The sequence below is a fragment of the Podarcis bocagei genome (assembly GCF_964188305.1).
Source record: "Podarcis bocagei genome assembly, chromosome: 9".
Lineage (NCBI taxonomy): Eukaryota > Metazoa > Chordata > Lepidosauria > Squamata > Lacertidae > Podarcis > Podarcis bocagei.
In genome coordinates, this window is record NC_138134.1 from 78,212,813 (window position 1) to 78,231,453 (window position 18,641).

Genomic DNA, 18,641 nt, shown 5'->3' on the forward strand with positions numbered 1-18,641 from the left:
AATCAGCTATGATAAAATGGGCACAGGACATTGGTCATAACATTATGTTTGCTGACTGGGAATGGTTGTGGAACACCGGTATAAAATTTACGGCATGTAATGCCTTAAAGGAAAATATCATGAAAATGATCTATAGGTGGTACATGACCCCAGTCAAGCTAGCAAAAATTTATCATTTGCCTGATAATAAGTGTTGGAAGTGTAAAGAAACTGAAGGTACTTTCTATCACCTTTGGTGGACATGCCCGAAGATTAAGGCTTTCTGGGAAATGATATATAACGAAATGAAAAAGGTACTTAAATGTACTTTCCCTAAGAAACCAGAGGCCTTTCTCTTGGGCATTGTCGGTCAATTGGTGTCAAAGAAAGATAGAACCTTTTTTATGTACGCCACGACAGCAGCAAGAATACTTATCGCAAAGTATTGGAAGACACAAGATCTACCTACTCTGGAAGAATGGCAGATGAAAGTGATGGACTATATGACATTGGCTGAGATGACTGGCAGAATCCGCGACCAGGGGAAGGAGACGGCGGAAGAAGAATGGAAGAAATTTAAAATCTATCATAAGGACTATTATAAACTTGATGAATGTTAGAATGTCAAGGTTTGGAGAATGAAAGGGTTACAGCGATATAAGATTAGACTGAGGGAAAGATTAAGAAGACATATGCTTGACAGAACTACTTAGAAGTTGCTGGAAAATTTTGGACATTGGGATGCAGAAAGGGGAGGTATGGGGGAGTCCGAGAAACAAGGTTTATGAAAAAAAGGTCATGAAACTATACGTGTTTGTATGTCTTTTTATATGTTTGTATTGTTTTAAAATTTTTTGTAAAACCATAACTTTTGTATTTTGGATCCATTACATTTTGTACCTCAGCATTCCAAATACAGTGGTACCTCAGGTTAAGAACTTAATTCGTTCTGGAGGTCTGTTCTTAACCAGAAACTGTTCTTAACCTGATGTACCACTTTAGCTAATGGGGTCTCCCGCTGCCGCTGCCACCACCGCACGATTTATGTTCTCATCCTGAAGCAAAGTTCTTAACCTGAGGTACTATTTCTGGGTTAGCAGTCTCTATAACCTGAAGCGTCTGTAACCTGAAGTGTCTGTAACCCGAGGTACCAATGTAGAAGGCTAAAAAATATTCAGAACTAAATTGTGCTTTTAAATTTCAATTGCTTGCCTGTAGTTGATATGGTCTCGGTAGTGGCGCCCACCCTGTGGAACGCCCTCCCTTCAGATGTGAAGGAAATAAGCAGCTATCTTCTCTTTAAAAGACATCTGAAGGCAACCCTGTTTAGGGAAGTTTTTTATATTTACTGCTGTATTGTTTTTAACACTCCATTGGAAGCCGCCCAGAGTGGCTGGGGAAACTCAGCCAGATGGGCAGGGTATAAATAAATTATTATTATTATTATTCTGGGTGGAACTGCTGGATTTGAATAGCTGCGAGATAACAGTCCATGTTCCAAATTTAGTCTCAGAAGAAGAAAAATCCAACAATTTGAGGGATGGGGTGCTCATCCACTTAACTGAAGAAGTTCCCCAGAAGTCATTTAGCCCTGCGGTTAAAGGGGACAGAACATGACTGTCATTTGCAGAATTCCAAAGATACTCGTGAAGGTCACTTTTGTGCATGAGAGTACTACGGAAGTGGAGTAAGCAATAACTAAACTAGATATTTTCCTGGACTTCTGCTATATGTGGAATGCTGATTGGCTGCCTGCCAGTCCCAATCAGGGAGGAGCAGAAGCTGAATGGGAACTCTGGAATGTTCTGCATCAAAGCGGAAGGTGGTTGGAGCCGTTGAAGGAAGGAACATCTGCAGGAAGAAGCTGAGGCAGAGAGAAGATAAAGGACTCCGGGAGGCACCACGGTATCCAAAAGGGGAAAGGGGATAAGTCGCTTGTAGTCTGCTGCCTTTTTCTAAGGCCATTGGTTGTCTTGCCCCATGTGCTGTTTAGCCCAACTGGCAACAGCTGCCCATGATCTCTGGAAAAGAGAGGTCTTTCTAAGGCTTCCTGCTGGAGATCCTTCTGATGGGAAATACTGTGGATTGAACTGGAGCCTTTTGCATGAAGTATGTCACTAAGCTAGAATTCAGAAGGCCCCAGCTGCCCCTTTACAGCGGGAGAAAAGCAGTCTGCTTCTCTCCCACTGTATTTTCAGGGAATAGGAGATTCCATGTCTATAAATGAAGTGGGGACAGGATGCCAGAGAGCTTTTCATGTCTACTCCCTTGTATAATGAAGAGCTTGATATGACTGCTCTGTAAACGGTAGGTTTGACTCAAGACATTATTTTAACAGCCTAATCCATTAAATGGTCACTAAGAAGAACTCCAGGATGAGACCCCACTCAAAATGAAGAGATAAGATGGCAGCTAAGAATAAGGTCCTGTCAACAAAAAGAGGTGAGCTTCTGCAGACTGCTACTCTGATTTGGTTTCTGAGCACTAAATTCTCTCATAGAAGTTGTGCTAACTGTCTACTCCTTTATATGGTTCTGAACGCAGGATGACATAAGGCACCAGTCCAAATGAGCAGTTAAAATGGCGAGAGGCCTGACATTCACAGAACGTAAGTTGTTCCTACTTTTTCCTCTTCAGTGCCATACAGGAAGGCGGAGTTCCTGAACCCAATCTTGGGAGGGAGACCTTGAGCCTTCCTTTCTGCAGAGTTTGGGGATGATATCTCAAGTGGCACAAAAATGGAACCTGGTATCTAAATGGTGATGAGGAGCACCCCCCACCCCCACCCTGGGAACATTTGTGCCAAGTTTGGCAACAATGTTTCAAGAAATGGCAAAACCTATGTAAATCCCAATTCTGTCTTCCATGGCATTAGCTACCCCTCCCAGTTTGGTGTCATCTGCCAATTCCTTCAGCCAAGTTGTGTATAAAGTTGTTGAACTATCCCTTGCTTTTTCCTGTAGAACTAATTGCAGTCGTTAACAGTCGTCAACAAGTTTACCATACCCATTGATTCAATCACCCATCTCCCAATACCCTTCTGAGAAATACCCAGGCCACCCTCCCACTATATATAAGGGTCTGGTGACTTCTCCTTCATTGTATCTGAAGATGTGTGCATGCACACGAAAGCTTATAGCCAGAACTTAGTTGATCTCTAAGGTGCTACTGGACTATTTTTTAATTTTAATTATGACTGTGTCAGACCAACATGGCTTCCTACCTGAATCAGGGAACCATTAGTGAGTACTCTTTGGGTTCGGTAAGTCAACCAGCTACAAATCCACCTAACAGTTACCTCATTCAACCCACACTTTACCAGTTTCCTCACAAGAATATCATGGGGAACTTTGTCAAAAGCCTTACTGAAATCAAGATACACTATGTTCACATCATTCCCCTGATCCACCAAGCTTGTTAAAAAAACAGAAATGAGATTTGTCTTGCAGAGTAGAGCTGAAAACTGAATTCCTGCAGGATCATCACTCCCTACAATTTTGCTCCTGAGCTACAAGTTTTTCAGGGATTTACCCTGCTGGGATTTAGCTGCTAGCACACAATGGATATTTTGTGCCATTGTAGCAAGTTTTAGCTAATGTTCTAGCAAATTACATACTATGTGACCCAACACCACAATGCAGCTTCAAGAACCAGTGTGGCTTCCAGATCCAATGCCGCTTCCAGATCCAATGTGGCTTCCAGATCCAATGTGGCTTCCAGATCTAATGTGGCTTCCAGATCCAATGTCTCTTCCAGATCTAATGTGGCATCCAGGTCAATACTAAAACGCAGACGAAAACCACCTCCTAGAAAGGGTATGTATGCAGCACACATAGAACTGGTTCATAGCCTAGTCGAGGAACACACTGGAAAGGAAAGGTGGGAGAACAACAGGAGGCATATGTGGCCAGTCGTGGTGGGCAGGCCTGGAGAAAAGCCAGCCGTGCTCTGTCACTCCAACAGGCTCCTTTAGCCAAGCAAACTAGTTCTATGCCAGCCTCAGGCTGTGTTCTCCACTGATCCACAATGTTGTAAGAATTTACCTCTATAGCACTGCTCCTCAGCCAGGTGAGGAGCCAAACCTTTAAATAAGCATGCAACAAAGAGAATCTCAAGCCAGGCATCTTGTAGGGACCTCGTTTATTAAAGCTATTTCGCAACAGGACAGCCTTCGCTCTACTGGGAGAGAGGCAGGAGAAGTGTGCTCTGTTGATCCTCATTGATCTCGCACTGCTTTTCACTACCATCAACTATGGTATTCTTCCAGAGGGACTGACTGATCTGGGATTGGGCGACACTGCTATGCAATGGTTCTAGTCCTGCTTGGGTCACTGTGCTTGGGGAGTTCTGTTCAGCACCATGGAGCCTTCAGCGCAGGGTTCCTCAAAGTTCAGTTTCATCCCCCATGCAGAGTATGGTCATCCAGATTTTGGAGTGTGTTGTGAGCAATGCTGATGACACACAGCTCTATCTCCCCTTTACATTTGCAGGTATGGCAGTTGACATACTAGACCGATGCCTGGCCTCAGTAATGGACTGGATGAGAGCCAATAAACGGAAGTTTAATCCAGACAAGACTGAGGTGCAGTCAGTGGGTGGTTCCCTAGACAAGATGGGTGGGATATGGCCTGTTCTGGATGGGGTTAGACTCCCTCTGGATCCATTACTGTCACTTGAAATGAAAAAGCAAAAAAGTTAGCCATGGTACTTAAGCAGATTTTCTTTCTTTTTGTCCACCAAGGAAAACTCGCTGCTGTTTTGCATGAGATAAAAGAGTTCTTTGTCTCTTCCATTGGTACATTTATTGTAGTGATGCTGTGCCTGATCCTGTTTTTTGCTGCATTTGGAGCAGTTAGTCTGTGTAAGTCTAGGCTGTGTAAGCCTTTAGCATTATCCTGGTTGGCTTTACGTCAGTATGAAGAATACTTTCAAAAGTGTCACCATAATCCAACCACAGTTAAGCCCTTTCACCTCCCATTGATTCCAGTGCGCAAGGTAAGGATGTGGCTAAATCTCACCCATTCAAATAAATGCCTTTTTCTTGCCCCTCAATAACTGCTTAGCTGCTCCAGAGACTTTTTAGGCCAACATTATGAAGCAACCTGTGCAGTCACTTGTCCTACTTGCAACTCCCTGTTCGTCTTTCTTCTTATCTTTGCATGCTGGGTAAGAGCTTGCTTCTCTTAAAGAGACTGTCACAGGTTCTGCAGGATATCTCACGGGCAAACAAAAGAGGTCTTCAAGTCATCTAGGAAGCCATCCTCTGTCTCTGACCTTCTCCCTAGCCCTAGATGAGTAGACGTTGTCAAAGGACAGGGAAATCATATTGATTTCTGAGCGCAATCAGATGTTTGTGTGTGTCTCCTTTTAAAAGTCTAAGCCCTTCGTGTGTTACTTATTCATTTGTGGGATGAATTTAAGGTTCTGGTATTGACCTAGGAAGTCTTCACTGACTTGGATCCCAAGGGTCTGAAGGACACATTGTCTTGTACAACCTGCTCAGGTCCCTAGATCTTGGACATAGGAGTGGATTGTCTCATTGTCCCACTGTCCATTAGGTGGCATGACAGAAAAGAGCCTTCTGTGTGGTATCACCCTGATTGTGAAATGTCCTAGCTCTGGAATTATATAATGCATCAACACTTGCCATTTTGGCACCTGGTTAATATCTGTTTGTTTTCCAGATATACTGGTGTGAATATTAGGCGTTTTCTGGGTATTGGTGGGGAATATTAGTTTTTCTGCTTCCAGTGGGAATTTTGAGGGCACGTGGTGGGCTGGGCTGGAGGGGACAGGAGAAAAAGCTTCCTTGTCCATACAGAAGTCCATTTCACCAGTGGCACTGCGGCACTGGATGTGGCCCTAACTCTGAGCTTTTACTTTATCTCATTTATTTAATGTTGTTACGAGATGTTGTAACCTGGCCTTTATTTATCCACATTGATTTTATTCAATTTATAGACCACCCTTCACAGGGTGATCTACAGGTTTCATTTTAATGCAATTTTATTACTGGAATGCTGCCCACTCTGCTGCCTGATGCTTCATTAAACACTTTTCCTTTGAGATGGGAAGAGCCTTAAAAAATTGCTAACACACGGGGAGCCTTGATTCCAAATCAGCCGCAGCAATTCTTGGGTGGAGGTACCGTCGCATCAGCTGACTCACCATTTCTTTCCCTTCTAACTCTTCCATAGATATTCATAAACGGGATCACAAAACACCTGAAATAGATTTAGCAATGAAAATGATCAGGGACTTCATGATCAAAGAGAAACCATCCCTCCAAGGAAGGAATGGTAAGGAAGATGTCATAGTCCATACACTTAGGGCCACTCCTTGCCCCTGCTCCAGCAAGGGGTATTGCCCCATAGAAGAGCTTCTTTCCTTTCCACCTGGCCAGACACACCCAGCCCCACTGAAGAGGCTCCTCATGAGGCCGGAGGAACATTGCCTGACTTGGAGGCATGAAGGCCGCTCCCTGCAAGGCCCTTTCCACCTGGCCTAGGGGGCAAGGCCCACACTCACCAGCCCCACTGAAGAGGCTCCTCATGAGGCCGGAGGAACATTGCCTGGCTGTGGGGCATAAAGGCCGCTCCCTGCAAGGCCCTTTCCACCTGGCCTAGGGGTGAGGCCCACACTCCCCAGCCCCACTGAAGAGGCTTCTCATGAGGCCGGAGGAACATTGCCTGTCTGTGGGGCATAAAGGCCGCTCCCTGCAAGGCCCTTTCCACCTGGCCTAGGGGTGAGGCCCACACTCACCAGCCCCACTGAAGAGGCTTCTCATGAGGCCGGAGGAACATTGCCCGACTGTGGGGCATAAAGGCCGCTCCCTGCAAGGCCCTTTCCACCTGGCCTAGGGGGCGAGGCCCACACTCCCCAGCCCCACTGAAGAGGCTCCTCATGAGTGCCGGAGGAACATTGCCCGACTGTGGGGCATAAAGGCCGCTCCCTGCAAGGCCCTTTCCACCTGGCCTAGGGGGCAAGGCCCAGACTCACCAGCCCCACTGAAGAGGCTCCTCATGAGGCCAGAGGAACACTGCCCGACTGTGGGGCGAGGAGGCCGCTTCCCGCAAGGCCCTTTCCACCTGGCCTAGGGGGCTGGGCCCACACTCACCAGCCCCACTGAAGAGGCTCCTCATGATGCCAGAGGAACGTTGCCCGACTGTGGGGCGAGGAGGCCGCTTCCCGCAAGGCCCTTTCCACCTGGCCTAGGGGGCTGGGCCCACACTCACCAGCCCCACTGAAGAGGCTCCTCATGAGGCCGGAGGAACATTGTCCGGCTGTGGGGCGTGAAGGCCGCTCCCTGCAAGGCCCTTTCCATCTGGCCTAGGGGGCGAGGCCCAGACTCACCAGCCCCACTGAAGAGGCTCCTCATGAGGCCAGAGGAACACTGCCCGACTGTGGGGCGAGGAGGCCGCTTCCCGCAAGGCCCTTTCCACCTGGCCTAGGGGGCGAGGCCCAGACTCACCAGCCCCACTGAAGAGGCTCCTCATGAGGCCAGAGGAACACTGCCCGACTGTGGGGCGAGGAGGCCGCTTCCCGCAAGGCCCTTTCCACCTGGCCTAGGGGGCGAGGCCCAGACTCACCAGCCCCACTGAAGAGGCTCCTCATGAGGCCAGAGGAACACTGCCCGACTGTGGGGCGAGGAGGCCGCTTCCCGCAAGGCCCTTTCCACCTGGCCTAGGGGGCTGGGCCCACACTCACCAGCCCCACTGAAGAGGCTCCTCATGAGGCCGGAGGAACATTGTCCGGCTGTGGGGCGAGGAGGCCGCTTCCCGCAAGGCCCTTTCCACCTGGCCTAGGGGGCGAGGCCCACACTCACCAGCCCCACTGAAGAGGCTCCTCATGATGCCAGAGGAACGTTGCCCGACTGTGGGGCGAGGAGGCCGCTTCCCGCAAGGCCCTTTCCATCTGGCCTAGGGGGCGAGGCCCAGACTCACCAGCCCCACTGAAGAGGCTCCTCATGAGGCCAGAGGAACACTGCCCGACTGTGGGGCGAGGAGGCCGCTTCCCGCAAGGCCCTTTCCACCTGGCCTAGGGGGCTGGGCCCACACTCACCAGCCCCACTGAAGAGGCTCCTCATGAGGCCGGAGGAACATTGTCCGGCTGTGGGGCGTGAAGGCCGCTCCCTGCAAGGCCCTTTCCATCTGGCCTAGGGGGCGAGGCCCAGACTCACCAGCCCCACTGAAGAGGCTCCTCATGAGGCCAGAGGAACACTGCCCGACTGTGGGGCGAGGAGGCCGCTTCCCGCAAGGCCCTTTCCACCTGGCCTAGGGAGCAGGGCCCACACTCACCAGCCCTACGATGTTAAATATGTATTCTGTAGTTGACCTCCTTTGTAATGTTTTATTTTGAAATCTTTAAGATAATATTTCAGTTTTCTGCTATGTTGCTTTGACTGTATACTTTATACAGTGGTGCCCCGCAAGACGAATGCCTCGCAAGACGGAAAACTCGCTAGACGAAAGAGTTTTCCGTTTTGGAGGTGCTTCGCAAAACGAATTTCCTATGGGCTTGCTTCGCAAGACGACAATGTCTTGCGAGTTCCTGCTGGGTTTTTTTCCTCCTCCCCCTTTTCTAAGCCGCTAAGCCGCTTATCAGCTGATCCGACCAGCAGATAAGCCGCTAAAAGCCGCTAAAAGCCCTAATAGCGCTAATCCGCTAATCCGTCAATGGGCTTGCTTCGCAAGACGAAAAAACGGATTCTTTTCGTCTTGCAAGGCACCACTGTATTTGACTTTCTTCAGATTGTTTTATTTATGTTTTATTGATTTAATATGCTGTAAACCGCTTGAGATTTTTCTTAAAAATACAAAGCGTTATGGAGGGGGGGGGCAGATCAATACTCAGCAGATTACAGACCACCCTGAATGCTAGAATGTGGCCAGTCACAAGTTATAGGGAAACAGCCTTTTTATAGAGTTGAACAGCTGTTTGAGATCTCACTGACCTGAATTATCCAAACCTTTCAGATTCTGAAATACTTGATGAAGCTGGGAAGTTAGCAGGTGAATTGCTTATATGGGCAGACAGAGCAAATGAAGTCCAGTCCGCAATCAGTAAGTTATTCTTAAAATGGTGATGCTAAGAAATCAGAGGATAGGGGGAACCCATGTACTGAAAGCCCCTCATCTGCACAGCTGTTGAAGGTATAAAGGTCCCACCCTCCTCTAGAATCTATCAATTCCACTTTGAGAAAAAGGCCAAGCAACTCGAGGGAGAAATTTGGATTAGAGTTTTGTGACTTTGGATTTTTGTGGCTGTGTGAATTGATAAACTCCTCCTTGAATGGATTCCTAATTGGTGGCGGAAGTTGGCTGAATTCTGGGAGTTTGGGATATGAAGACTGAAGTGCCTCACCCTCCATATGAGGTGAACAGGGACCCCTCCAATGCTTAGACCTCGGGTCATTGTGCCTCAAATTGGGATTTGCTCATTATCACCCGACCACTGTGACTCTACCCTGCCAACCATTGTCAGCACGGCAAATGAGGAATTTGCTGGACCTTACACATTTGACACGGACACAGGTGGCACTGTGGGTTAAACCACAGAACCTAGGGCTTGCCGATTAGAAGGTCGGTGGTTCGAATCCCCGCGACGGCGTGAGTTGCCGTTGTTCAGTCCCTGCTCCCGCCAACCTGGCAGTTCAAAAGCACGTCAAAGTGCAAGTAGATAAATAGGTACCGGAAAGGTAAACAGCGTTTCCGTGCGCTGCTCTGGTTCACCAGAAGCAGCTTTGTCCTGCTGGCCACATGACCTGGAAGTTGTATGCCGGGTCCCTCGGCCATTAAAGCGAGATGAGCGCCGCAACCCCAGAGTTGGCCACGACTGGACCTAATGGTCAGGGGTCCCTTTACCTTTATCTTTACACTCTTGACAGAGTGAGTTCCAGCGGATATCAATGTAGCTGAAATCTCCCATGACTACTATATCTCTCCTATAGCAGACACCCACAGTAATGTCTCTGTGAAAGAAACAGGATACCTTTCTGTTACTGTTCCACTGTTTGTTAAGACTGTTTGTTAATACTGCGAGAGGTATCAGAGAAAAAGTTTAGGAGTTAGAAGAGTGTTTCGCAAACTTAGGTCCCCAGCTGTTGTTGGACTACAACTCCCATCATCCCTAGCTAGCAGGACCAGTGGTCAGGGATGATGGGAACTGTAGTTCGAAAACAGCTGGAGACCCAAGTTTGGGAAACACTGAGAAGATCGCTGCATCCCATTGAATTGGAGCTCTCTCTCAGTGTGGTTTATACCTGGTCCTGAATGCTCTAGAGTGAAGCACTTCTGACAGGCTATTTCTGGGGAGGGGAGGTTGTCAAGGCTATGCTGAATGATTACATAGGTTACAAGAAAAATGCCACCTTTAAAAATGAGGTGGGGGGGGAGAGTTGCTTAGAGCAAGGTGTTCTGGGAACAAGAAAGGGGAAAGAGGTAGAATTCAATGTGGCTGGAGGAGGCTGCACTGGCATGCAAGAATCTCATCTGAAGTATGTTGTCTAAATATGTGTCAAATAAACGACACTCACCTCCACTATTCCTCAATTTTCTCAATGGAAACACAACCCTGGGCAAGCAACTGGAACCTCCCAGAATCTTGCTACTGTTCGGGCAGAGATTGGGGGTGCCACACAATCTTCATAGGATTACCAATCTGTTGATGAATGGAAACAGTGGAACAAGGAAGGAAATGGAGTACAAATGACCTGGCTAAATGTGTCCTTTATTAGAACCTTTCAGAGTAGCTACCATGTCTTTTGCTGGATTGTAATGAAATATCAGTATGTAATTCATAATGACTTTATGGGGGGGCAGGTTCTGTTAGACCTTCAGCCCAGCTCCTGCTAAATCTGCTTTTCTGCCCCCACCTTCCCACTTTCTGGCTTGGTTCAAAGATGACCTCACATCAAATCATCGTCAAAAGTGGCAGCCATACAAAGAGGCTCTCTATTTATTTGATGATGGACTAGTATACTGGCATGATGCAGAAAGGCTTTGTGAGAATAAAAAATCCAAACTGATTATTATTCAAAACGACAAAGAGGAGGTAAGCTAGCTGAACACTGTATATAGAAATGGCATGAATAATCCTTTGCAATTTGATGGTTTTAAGCCTTCCTGGGCAAGATACTTTGGCCATAGCTGCACCATGCATTTAAAGCATGATTGTACCACTTTACGGTCATGGCATCCCCCAAAGGATCCTGGGAAGTTTGTTAAAGATACTGAGAGCTTTTTAGCAGACCTCCTATTCCTCTCACAGTGTTACAATTCCCAGAGTTCTGTGGATAGATAACCCACTTTGGAATCTGAGGGGGGAAGGGATTGTGGGAAACACCAGGGGGCGATGATGCAAAGCCCCCACACTTGAAACCTCTCTGGGCATCTTCCCTCTGGAGAACAGCACAGGACATTCTGTAACTCTTCGGCCCCAGTGCACAGCAGCAGCACATATCCCAAGATATGTGAACACTCAAACAGGCTTGTTTACACATTTTTGTCTACTTAAAGAAGAAGCCATGGTCCGATCGGAAAAATACAAATATTTTGGATACAAAACTAAAAAAATAAAGAAAAATTAAGTTTGCAAAACAATAATTACCATGTGCTTAGGGTAGATCAACATGTCAGTGTCCACTTATCCCCAGTGTAAATATGGCATATCGGCAAAAGTCAGAAATTGAAAGATAACTATAGCACATACACGAAAATCGATTTCTGATTTGAAATCAGCATTGAAAGAACATATAAGAACAGTTGAAAAATCTCATGCAACAGAAAATGGAAAACAAATTGTTCCCCAGCATACTGTGTATCCCAAGGGAATACATTTTTTTGCATACCTCCAACTGTACATAGATATACATGCCATTTTCAATGCTATACATGTCATGTTCAATGCTATACGTCACTTACATTTATGCTCATATTGTAATACTTTGGCTATGTGTTTAATAAAATATTGAATTATTGCATTGTGAAAAACAAAGATTATGGTGAAAAGTGAAAACATGAATTGCAAAAAAACTAGAGCTTACAGAACAAAACCAACTTCAGATATGAAATCAGCATGTCGAAATTAGGTTAGAACAACTGCAGGTGTCAATGCAACAAAAAAATTGTTTCCCAGTGAATTGCTTATTTCCTTGACATCTGACAGGAGGCCGTTCCTCAGGGCAGGTGCCACTACCAAGAAGGCCCTCTGCCTGGTTCCCTGTAGCTTAGCTTCTCGCAGTGAGGGAACCACCAGAAGGCCCTCACCACTGGACCTCGGTGTCCGGGGTGAACAATGGGGGTGGAAACGCTCCTTCAGGTATACAGGACCAAGGCCATTTAGGGCTTTAAGGTCAGCACCAACACTCTGAATTGTGCTCGGAAACATACTGGGAGCCAATGCAGATCTTTCAGGACTGGTGTTATATGGTCTCGGCAGCCACTCCCAGTCACCAGTCTAGCTGCCGCATTCTGGATTAATTGCAGCCTCTGAGTCCCTTCAAAGGTAGCCCTGTGTAGAGCGCATTGCTGTAGTCCAAGCAGGAGATAACTAGAAAATGCACCACTCTGGCGAGACAGTCCGCGGGCAGTTAGGGTCTCAGCCAGATTACCAAATGGAGCTGGGAGACAGCTGCCCTGGACACAGAATTAACCTGTGCCTCCATGGACAACTGTGAGTCCAAAATGACTCCCAGGCTGCACATCAGGACCAGGGAGCCCTCTACACCAACCCGCCCCTTTCCCCCAAGAACAGTACTTCTGTTTGTCAGGATGCAGCCTCAATCCATTAACCACCATCCATCCTCCAACCCTCTCCAGACACTCACACAGGACCTTCACTGCCCTCACTGGTATTGATTTAAAAGAGAGGTAGAGCTGGGTATCGTCCGCATACTGATGAACACCCAGCCCAAACCCCCGATGGTCTCTCCCAGCAGCTTCATGTAGATGTTAAAAAGCATGGGGGAGAGGTTGGAACCCTGAGGCACCCACAAGTGAGAGCTCAGGGGTCTGAACACTCATCCCCCAACACCACTTTCTGGACACGCCCCAGGAGGAAGGAGCAGAACCACTGTATAACAGTGCCCCCAGCTCCCAGCCCCTCTAGACGGTCCAGAAGGACGTTATGATCGATGGTGTCAAAAGCTGCTGAGAGATCCAGCAGAACTAGGAAACAGCTCTCACCTTTGTCCCTAGCCCGCCGGATATCATCAACCAACACGACCAAGGCAGTTTCAGTCGCCTAGTGAGGCCTGAATCCCGACTGAAAGGAATCCAAATTGTCCGCATTCTCCAGGCGTGGATTGTTGTTCAGCAGCAATCCGCTCAATCACCTTGCCCAAGAATGGAAGATTTGAGACTGGGCAATAGTTGACCATTTTGACAGCATCTAAACATGGTTTTAAGAAGCGGTTTAAAGACCGCCTCTTTCAGTGGGCCTTGGAAGGCTCCCTCACAGAGGGAAGCATTCACCACCCCACAGCGCCCAACACCCCACCCTTCCCAGCTCACTTTTATCAGCCAGGATGGACAAGAATCAGGAAGACAGGTGGCTAGTTTCACTCATCCAAGCAGCCTGTCCACATCATCGGAGGTAACAGATTGGAATTGATCCCATATAACATGACTAGACAGGACTCCAGCACTCTCCTGCCTCGGCCCTACTCCCATGGTGCAATCTACCTCCTTCCGAATCTGAGCAACTTTATCTGCAAAAAATCTTTGAAAAAGCATTGCAGGAGATCTTGGGATCCCTACCAGGCCCTGATGATAAAGGTAGTTCCGATAGATTGCGAACCACTTGAAAGAGTCTCCTGCCACTGTTTTCTGCAGATGCAATAGAGGGGGTGAAGAAGGTCCTCTTCACCGTCACCATTGCCACTTGGCAGGCTTGAAATTGAGCTCTGACCTGTGTCCAGTCCGATTCAGAATGAGTTTTCTGCCACCAGCGCTCTAGCAGTCTCAATGATTGTTTTATTGTCCTCAGCTCCAGGGAAAACCATGAGGCTGTCCAGGCTTCATGCAATCGGAGAGGGCAATTCAGAGCCAGACAGTCAATAGCCCTGGTTAACTCTGCATTCCAACAAGTCACCAGGGAATCAGCTGAAAGCCATCAGCATGGGATAAAACATCCCCTAGCACTCTCTGGAAACCATTTGGATCCATTAAGTGGCAGGGGCAGACCATCCGAATCAGTCCCATCTCCCTGCAGAGGAGAAGGGTCGCGGAGAAGTCCAGTTGCACCAGGAAGTGATCTGACCATGACACTTCTTTTGTTTCACTTTTACTTAGTGTCAGATCACCATCATCCATAGAGGTGAACACCAGGTCGAAGGCATGTCCACGGCTATGAGTTGGGCCAAACTTATTTAGGGACAGCCCCATGGAGGCCATGCTTTCTACGAAGTCCCAAGAGGCCCCTTGTAATTTTGTGTCGGCATGGATGTTAAAATCCCCTAGGTATGATACTTCACAGTGCAGATGAGGCCACAGTCTCGGGGTGACCTGAGAGGGGATTCTGGCCTCTTATTCCTAGGAAAGACTTTCTGATTGTGCTTTTAGCAGGAGTTCCTGGAAAATGCAATTAAAAACGAACAACATGACTTCTGGATTGGGCTATATTATATGGGAAGATGGAAATGGATAGATGAAACTGCCCTTCTCCGAGGGTGAGTCTGGAAGCAACCTTTCTCTGTTTATTATATTGTAGAAATTTTGTTAAGAATTCATGTTTCTTTCTTCATTGAAAGCTCTTCCTGTCCTTTGCCTGCATCTAGAACCCAGCACAGTATTTTATCTCCATTGCATTTTATGTTCCATGTCAGAAAGGCGGTTTTGTAGAATGGAAGCAATATTATATTGTCCAGCTTCATCAGAAATGGTAATGCTGCGTAGTTTGACGGGGCTTGGGCTTGATAGTAGTTTCATGCTCAACAATGAAGGGCTTCTACACTGAGACAAGAAATCGCCCCACATGGCAGGGGCTGGTCCAGTAGAGCGAATGTGCCTCACCAACCTCAGTCTGTCCTCAGCCTTCTTATACCTACAACCAATCTTGGGTGGAGCTGAGGTGGTTCTTCCAGTCGTTGCTTCCACATATGGTTTGTCTCCTTGCCTTCCACTCTGCCACTACTTATGGGCACCAGCCACCTAGGACTCCACATAGCCAAATGCCCCTTCACCCATGCCTTCTCACAGTCTCTCTCCACCCTCACCATGTACATGGACACTGTAGTCCTTCAAATCATCCCTGTTGTTGTTGTTGTTGTTGTTGTTGTTGTTGTTGTTGTTGTTCTTCTTCTTCTTCTTCTTCTTCTTGTTCTTCTTCTTCTTCCTCCTCTTCTTCCTCTTCTTCCTCTTCTTCCTCTTCCTCTTCCTCTTCCTCTTCTTCTTCTTCTTTAGCAGTCACTTGTAGCTGAGTAAGATTGTCTTAACACTGAGTCCGTAAGTCACTATGGAGGCCAATTATGGAAACACACATCCTTCCACAGTGGGGACATTGGTTTCCAGGCAGGAGTTGATCACGGTGAGGGTTTGCCAAACATGTCTTCCTCTTAGCACATTTCTCCCTTTTGTCCTGAGTTTGAGTGTCTTCAAAGTCCGTGACACCTTTGGTAAAGGCTATTCTCCAACTGGAGTGCTCATGGGCCAGTGATTCCCAATTGTAGGTGTTTATACTACATTTTTTTTTATTTGCCTTGAGAGAGTTTCTAAACCTCTTTTGTTGACCACCAGCTTCACACTTTCCACTTTTAAGTTCAGAATAGAGTAGTTACTTTGGAAGACAATAATCAGGCATCCGAACAACATGGCCAGTCCATGACTAGTGCAGGGTGGCGACAGAATGTCCCCTTTGCCTCCCCCTCAGCTCTGCTCCCCACCATTCTTTAGAAGACCAAGCAATGCTTTTTTACCTCATCTTGTTAAACTATGATAGTTTGAGGAATTCTACTGCTTCTTAAATATTTGCTGAAGTGTCGGAATGCAGGTACACAGGGCTTGCTTTGTTCCATAGTATCATTCAGTGGTTATTGTAGCTTTCCACCACCACCATCCCAGTTAATTACCAGCTCTGGCACTACAGAATAAAGAACCTACTTCTCTTTATCTTCTATTTAAAAAATAAATAAATTCAGTGTTGTACACCGCTTTGAAATATTTCGCCATTTAGCATATATAAATACTTTTCTAAAAAAATACCTCCGCATGGGTTGCTGCTGTATTTTATCACCATTTCCTGAGTCTTTCTTAACTGCAGAATCCTATGTCCACTCAGAACTAATGAGTGTGGAGAAAGAGGATAGAGAAAAGGTTTTCTCCTACTCTCATAACACTAGAAGTCATCTTTTGCAATCAACACTAGAAGTCATCTTTTTGGAACAATCCAAGGAGACGTTGAATAAAAATAAGGGGGGTGGAAGGGAAGGGAAGGGAAGGGAAGGGAAGGGAAGGGAAGGGAAGAGAAGAGAAGAGAAGAGAAGAGAAGAGAAGAGAAGAGAAGAGAAGAGAAGAGAAGAGAAGAGAAGAGAAGAGAAGAGAAGAGAAGTTTGGAAAACCATTCATATGTGTTTCATCTGTTATGTAATGACGCTTACTGCCAGGGTGGGCTCCGTTGTGGGTTGGCAACAAAGGTTACCTGGATCCGGCAATTGTGCTGGAGGTGAGAGGTTTTCCCAGGCTATGGTGAACCCTTTTTGGCTTCACCCAGACCCAGGAAGTGGATCGCAGACTGCCTGCCTATTTGGCCCATGGCAGGCAGGATGCGGCACCGGCTCCGCCCCTGGGATGGATCGGACTGAGCCGGCAGTCTTAACTCTGGTCCACTCCATGGAATTTTAATCTTTCTTTACTAGGTTGTAGGATATAGGTAGAAACAGGGCTTTTTCAGGTAGAACTCACAGGAACTCAGTTCTGGAACCTCCCAGGTGGGTGCAATTCAAAGAGAAAGAGGGAGGCATTCATGGTGAGTTCCGGCATCTTTTTTCTAGAAAAATAGCACTGGGTAGAAATATAGATACATAAAAGAATGCAAATTTGTCACTGCATCTTTCATTTGTTCACTTAGAAAATGTTAGTTTCCAGGGCGGGTGCTGGGTATATATATTTTTTTTCTGAAAGGAGGTGGTAGGCCACATAGGTTTAGGAGCCTCTGCTTTAAAGCCTTCCAAGTTGGTGGCCATCACCACCTCCTGTGGAAGTGAGTTCCACAAGTTAACTTCATGCTGTGTGAAGAAGCCTTTTCTTTTGTCAGTCCAGCTTCATTGAATGCCCTGTAATCCGAAGTTCTGAGAGAGGGAGATCTCTTAATGCTGAAATAAAGTAAACATCCCATGTGGATAATTTGGTTTTGACTGACTCATTGATTTGTGCTTCCTTTTCTTTTCAGTTACTGGGTAGTCGGCAAGCCAGATGACCTGAATAATAAACGGGCTTGTGGAATAAAAGCAAAATGTACAACACCACTGCGATGTTGGGAGAACTTTCCCCGTCTTGATCAAAAAAGAAGCATATGTAAGAAGAAGCCTGATAAACGATGGTTCAATTAAAACTCTTCGTGGACAATGAATCGACCCACCTTTAATAGAAGCCATGATCAATCATCCAGATTATGGAATTAAGAGCATGGAAGAGATCAGGTCTCAGACACCAGCACTCAAAAGCCTTTTGTCAATCCTGCATCCTCAGGTGACCTGATTTTGCAACCTCAGATAATGAAAACTCCTGGAAAATAAAGCAAGGAGGACTCAGTCGTAGCCCACTTTCTGTTGCAATAAATCCAATACAGCCTTCCCCAACCCAGTGCCTTCTAGGTGCCATCAGCCCTAACCAACAGGTTGCGTTGGAGGGCACCAAGTGGAGGAAGATTGATTAAGTATGCTTCCTAGAGGGGAACATTTTACCAGATTGGGGGGGGGGGGACACAACACTCCTGTCTTTAGGGATTACTCCCCCTATTGGGAACAGGAAGGGTCTTCGTGGCCTCTCTAGGTGGAGGAGCCATTTCACTTCCCCCAGACCAATCCTGCCTGCAGTCAGAGCAGTGGTGTCTCTCTCCTCTTTATTTCTGAGAGAATTGGTCTTCCTGTGAGTGTGTCAGTTTCATAGAATCATAGAATCATAGAGTTGGAATAGACCACAAGGGCCATCGAGTCCAACCCCCTGCCAAGCAGGAAACACCATCAGAGCACTCCTGACATATGGTTGTCAAGCCTCTGCTTAAAGACCTCCAAAGTAGGAGACTCCACCACACTCCTTGGCAGCAAATTCCACTGTCAAACAGCTCTTACTGTCAGGAAGTTCTTCCTAATGTTTAGGTGGAATCTTCTTTCTTGTAGTTTGGATCCATTGCTCCGTGTCCGCTTCTCTGGAGCAGCAGAAAACAACCTTTCTCCCTCCTCTATGTGACATCCTTTTATATATTTGAACATGGCTATCATATCACCCCTTAACCTCCTCTTCTCCAGGCTAAACATGCCCAGCTCCCTTAGCCGTTCCTCATAAGGCATCGTTTCCAGGCCTTTGACCATTTGACCAGTTTCCTTTGTCTTGTTCCATATTACGACTTGCAAACGTCAGTTGGCTCATAAACTGCCAGGCATGGGCCCACTATCAGTTAGTACTTCAACACACTTCGACCAGTGGGGTCAACAGTGAATCCACAGC

General features: G+C 46.9%; 1 protein-coding gene across 9 annotated transcripts; it reads left to right on the plus strand.

Annotated features, from left to right (window-relative positions):
- Positions 1 to 1,641: 1,641 nt before the first annotated feature.
- On the plus strand, positions 1,642 to 17,725 carry LOC308594304 (collectin-12-like). Of its 9 annotated transcripts, none has more exons than XM_081207336.1 (10): positions 1,654 to 1,884; positions 2,318 to 2,421; positions 2,524 to 2,587; positions 3,621 to 3,794; positions 4,721 to 4,840; positions 6,177 to 6,278; positions 8,955 to 9,041; positions 10,880 to 11,031; positions 14,541 to 14,647; positions 17,365 to 17,725. In XM_081207336.1, the coding sequence occupies exons 3-10, from the start codon at positions 2,560 to 2,562 to the stop codon at positions 17,522 to 17,524; spliced, it is 930 nt and encodes a 309-aa protein (XP_081063462.1). In that variant the 5' UTR covers positions 1,654 to 1,884; positions 2,318 to 2,421; positions 2,524 to 2,559; the 3' UTR covers positions 17,525 to 17,725. The 9 variants fall into 9 exon arrangements, with proteins under 9 accessions (XP_081063466.1, XP_081063465.1, XP_081063469.1 ...); XM_081207335.1 differs by having other exon boundaries at positions 1,655 to 1,884; positions 2,343 to 2,421; XM_081207337.1 differs by having other exon boundaries at positions 1,658 to 1,884; positions 2,343 to 2,421; positions 14,544 to 14,647.
- The last annotated feature ends 916 nt before the right edge of the window (positions 17,726 to 18,641 follow it).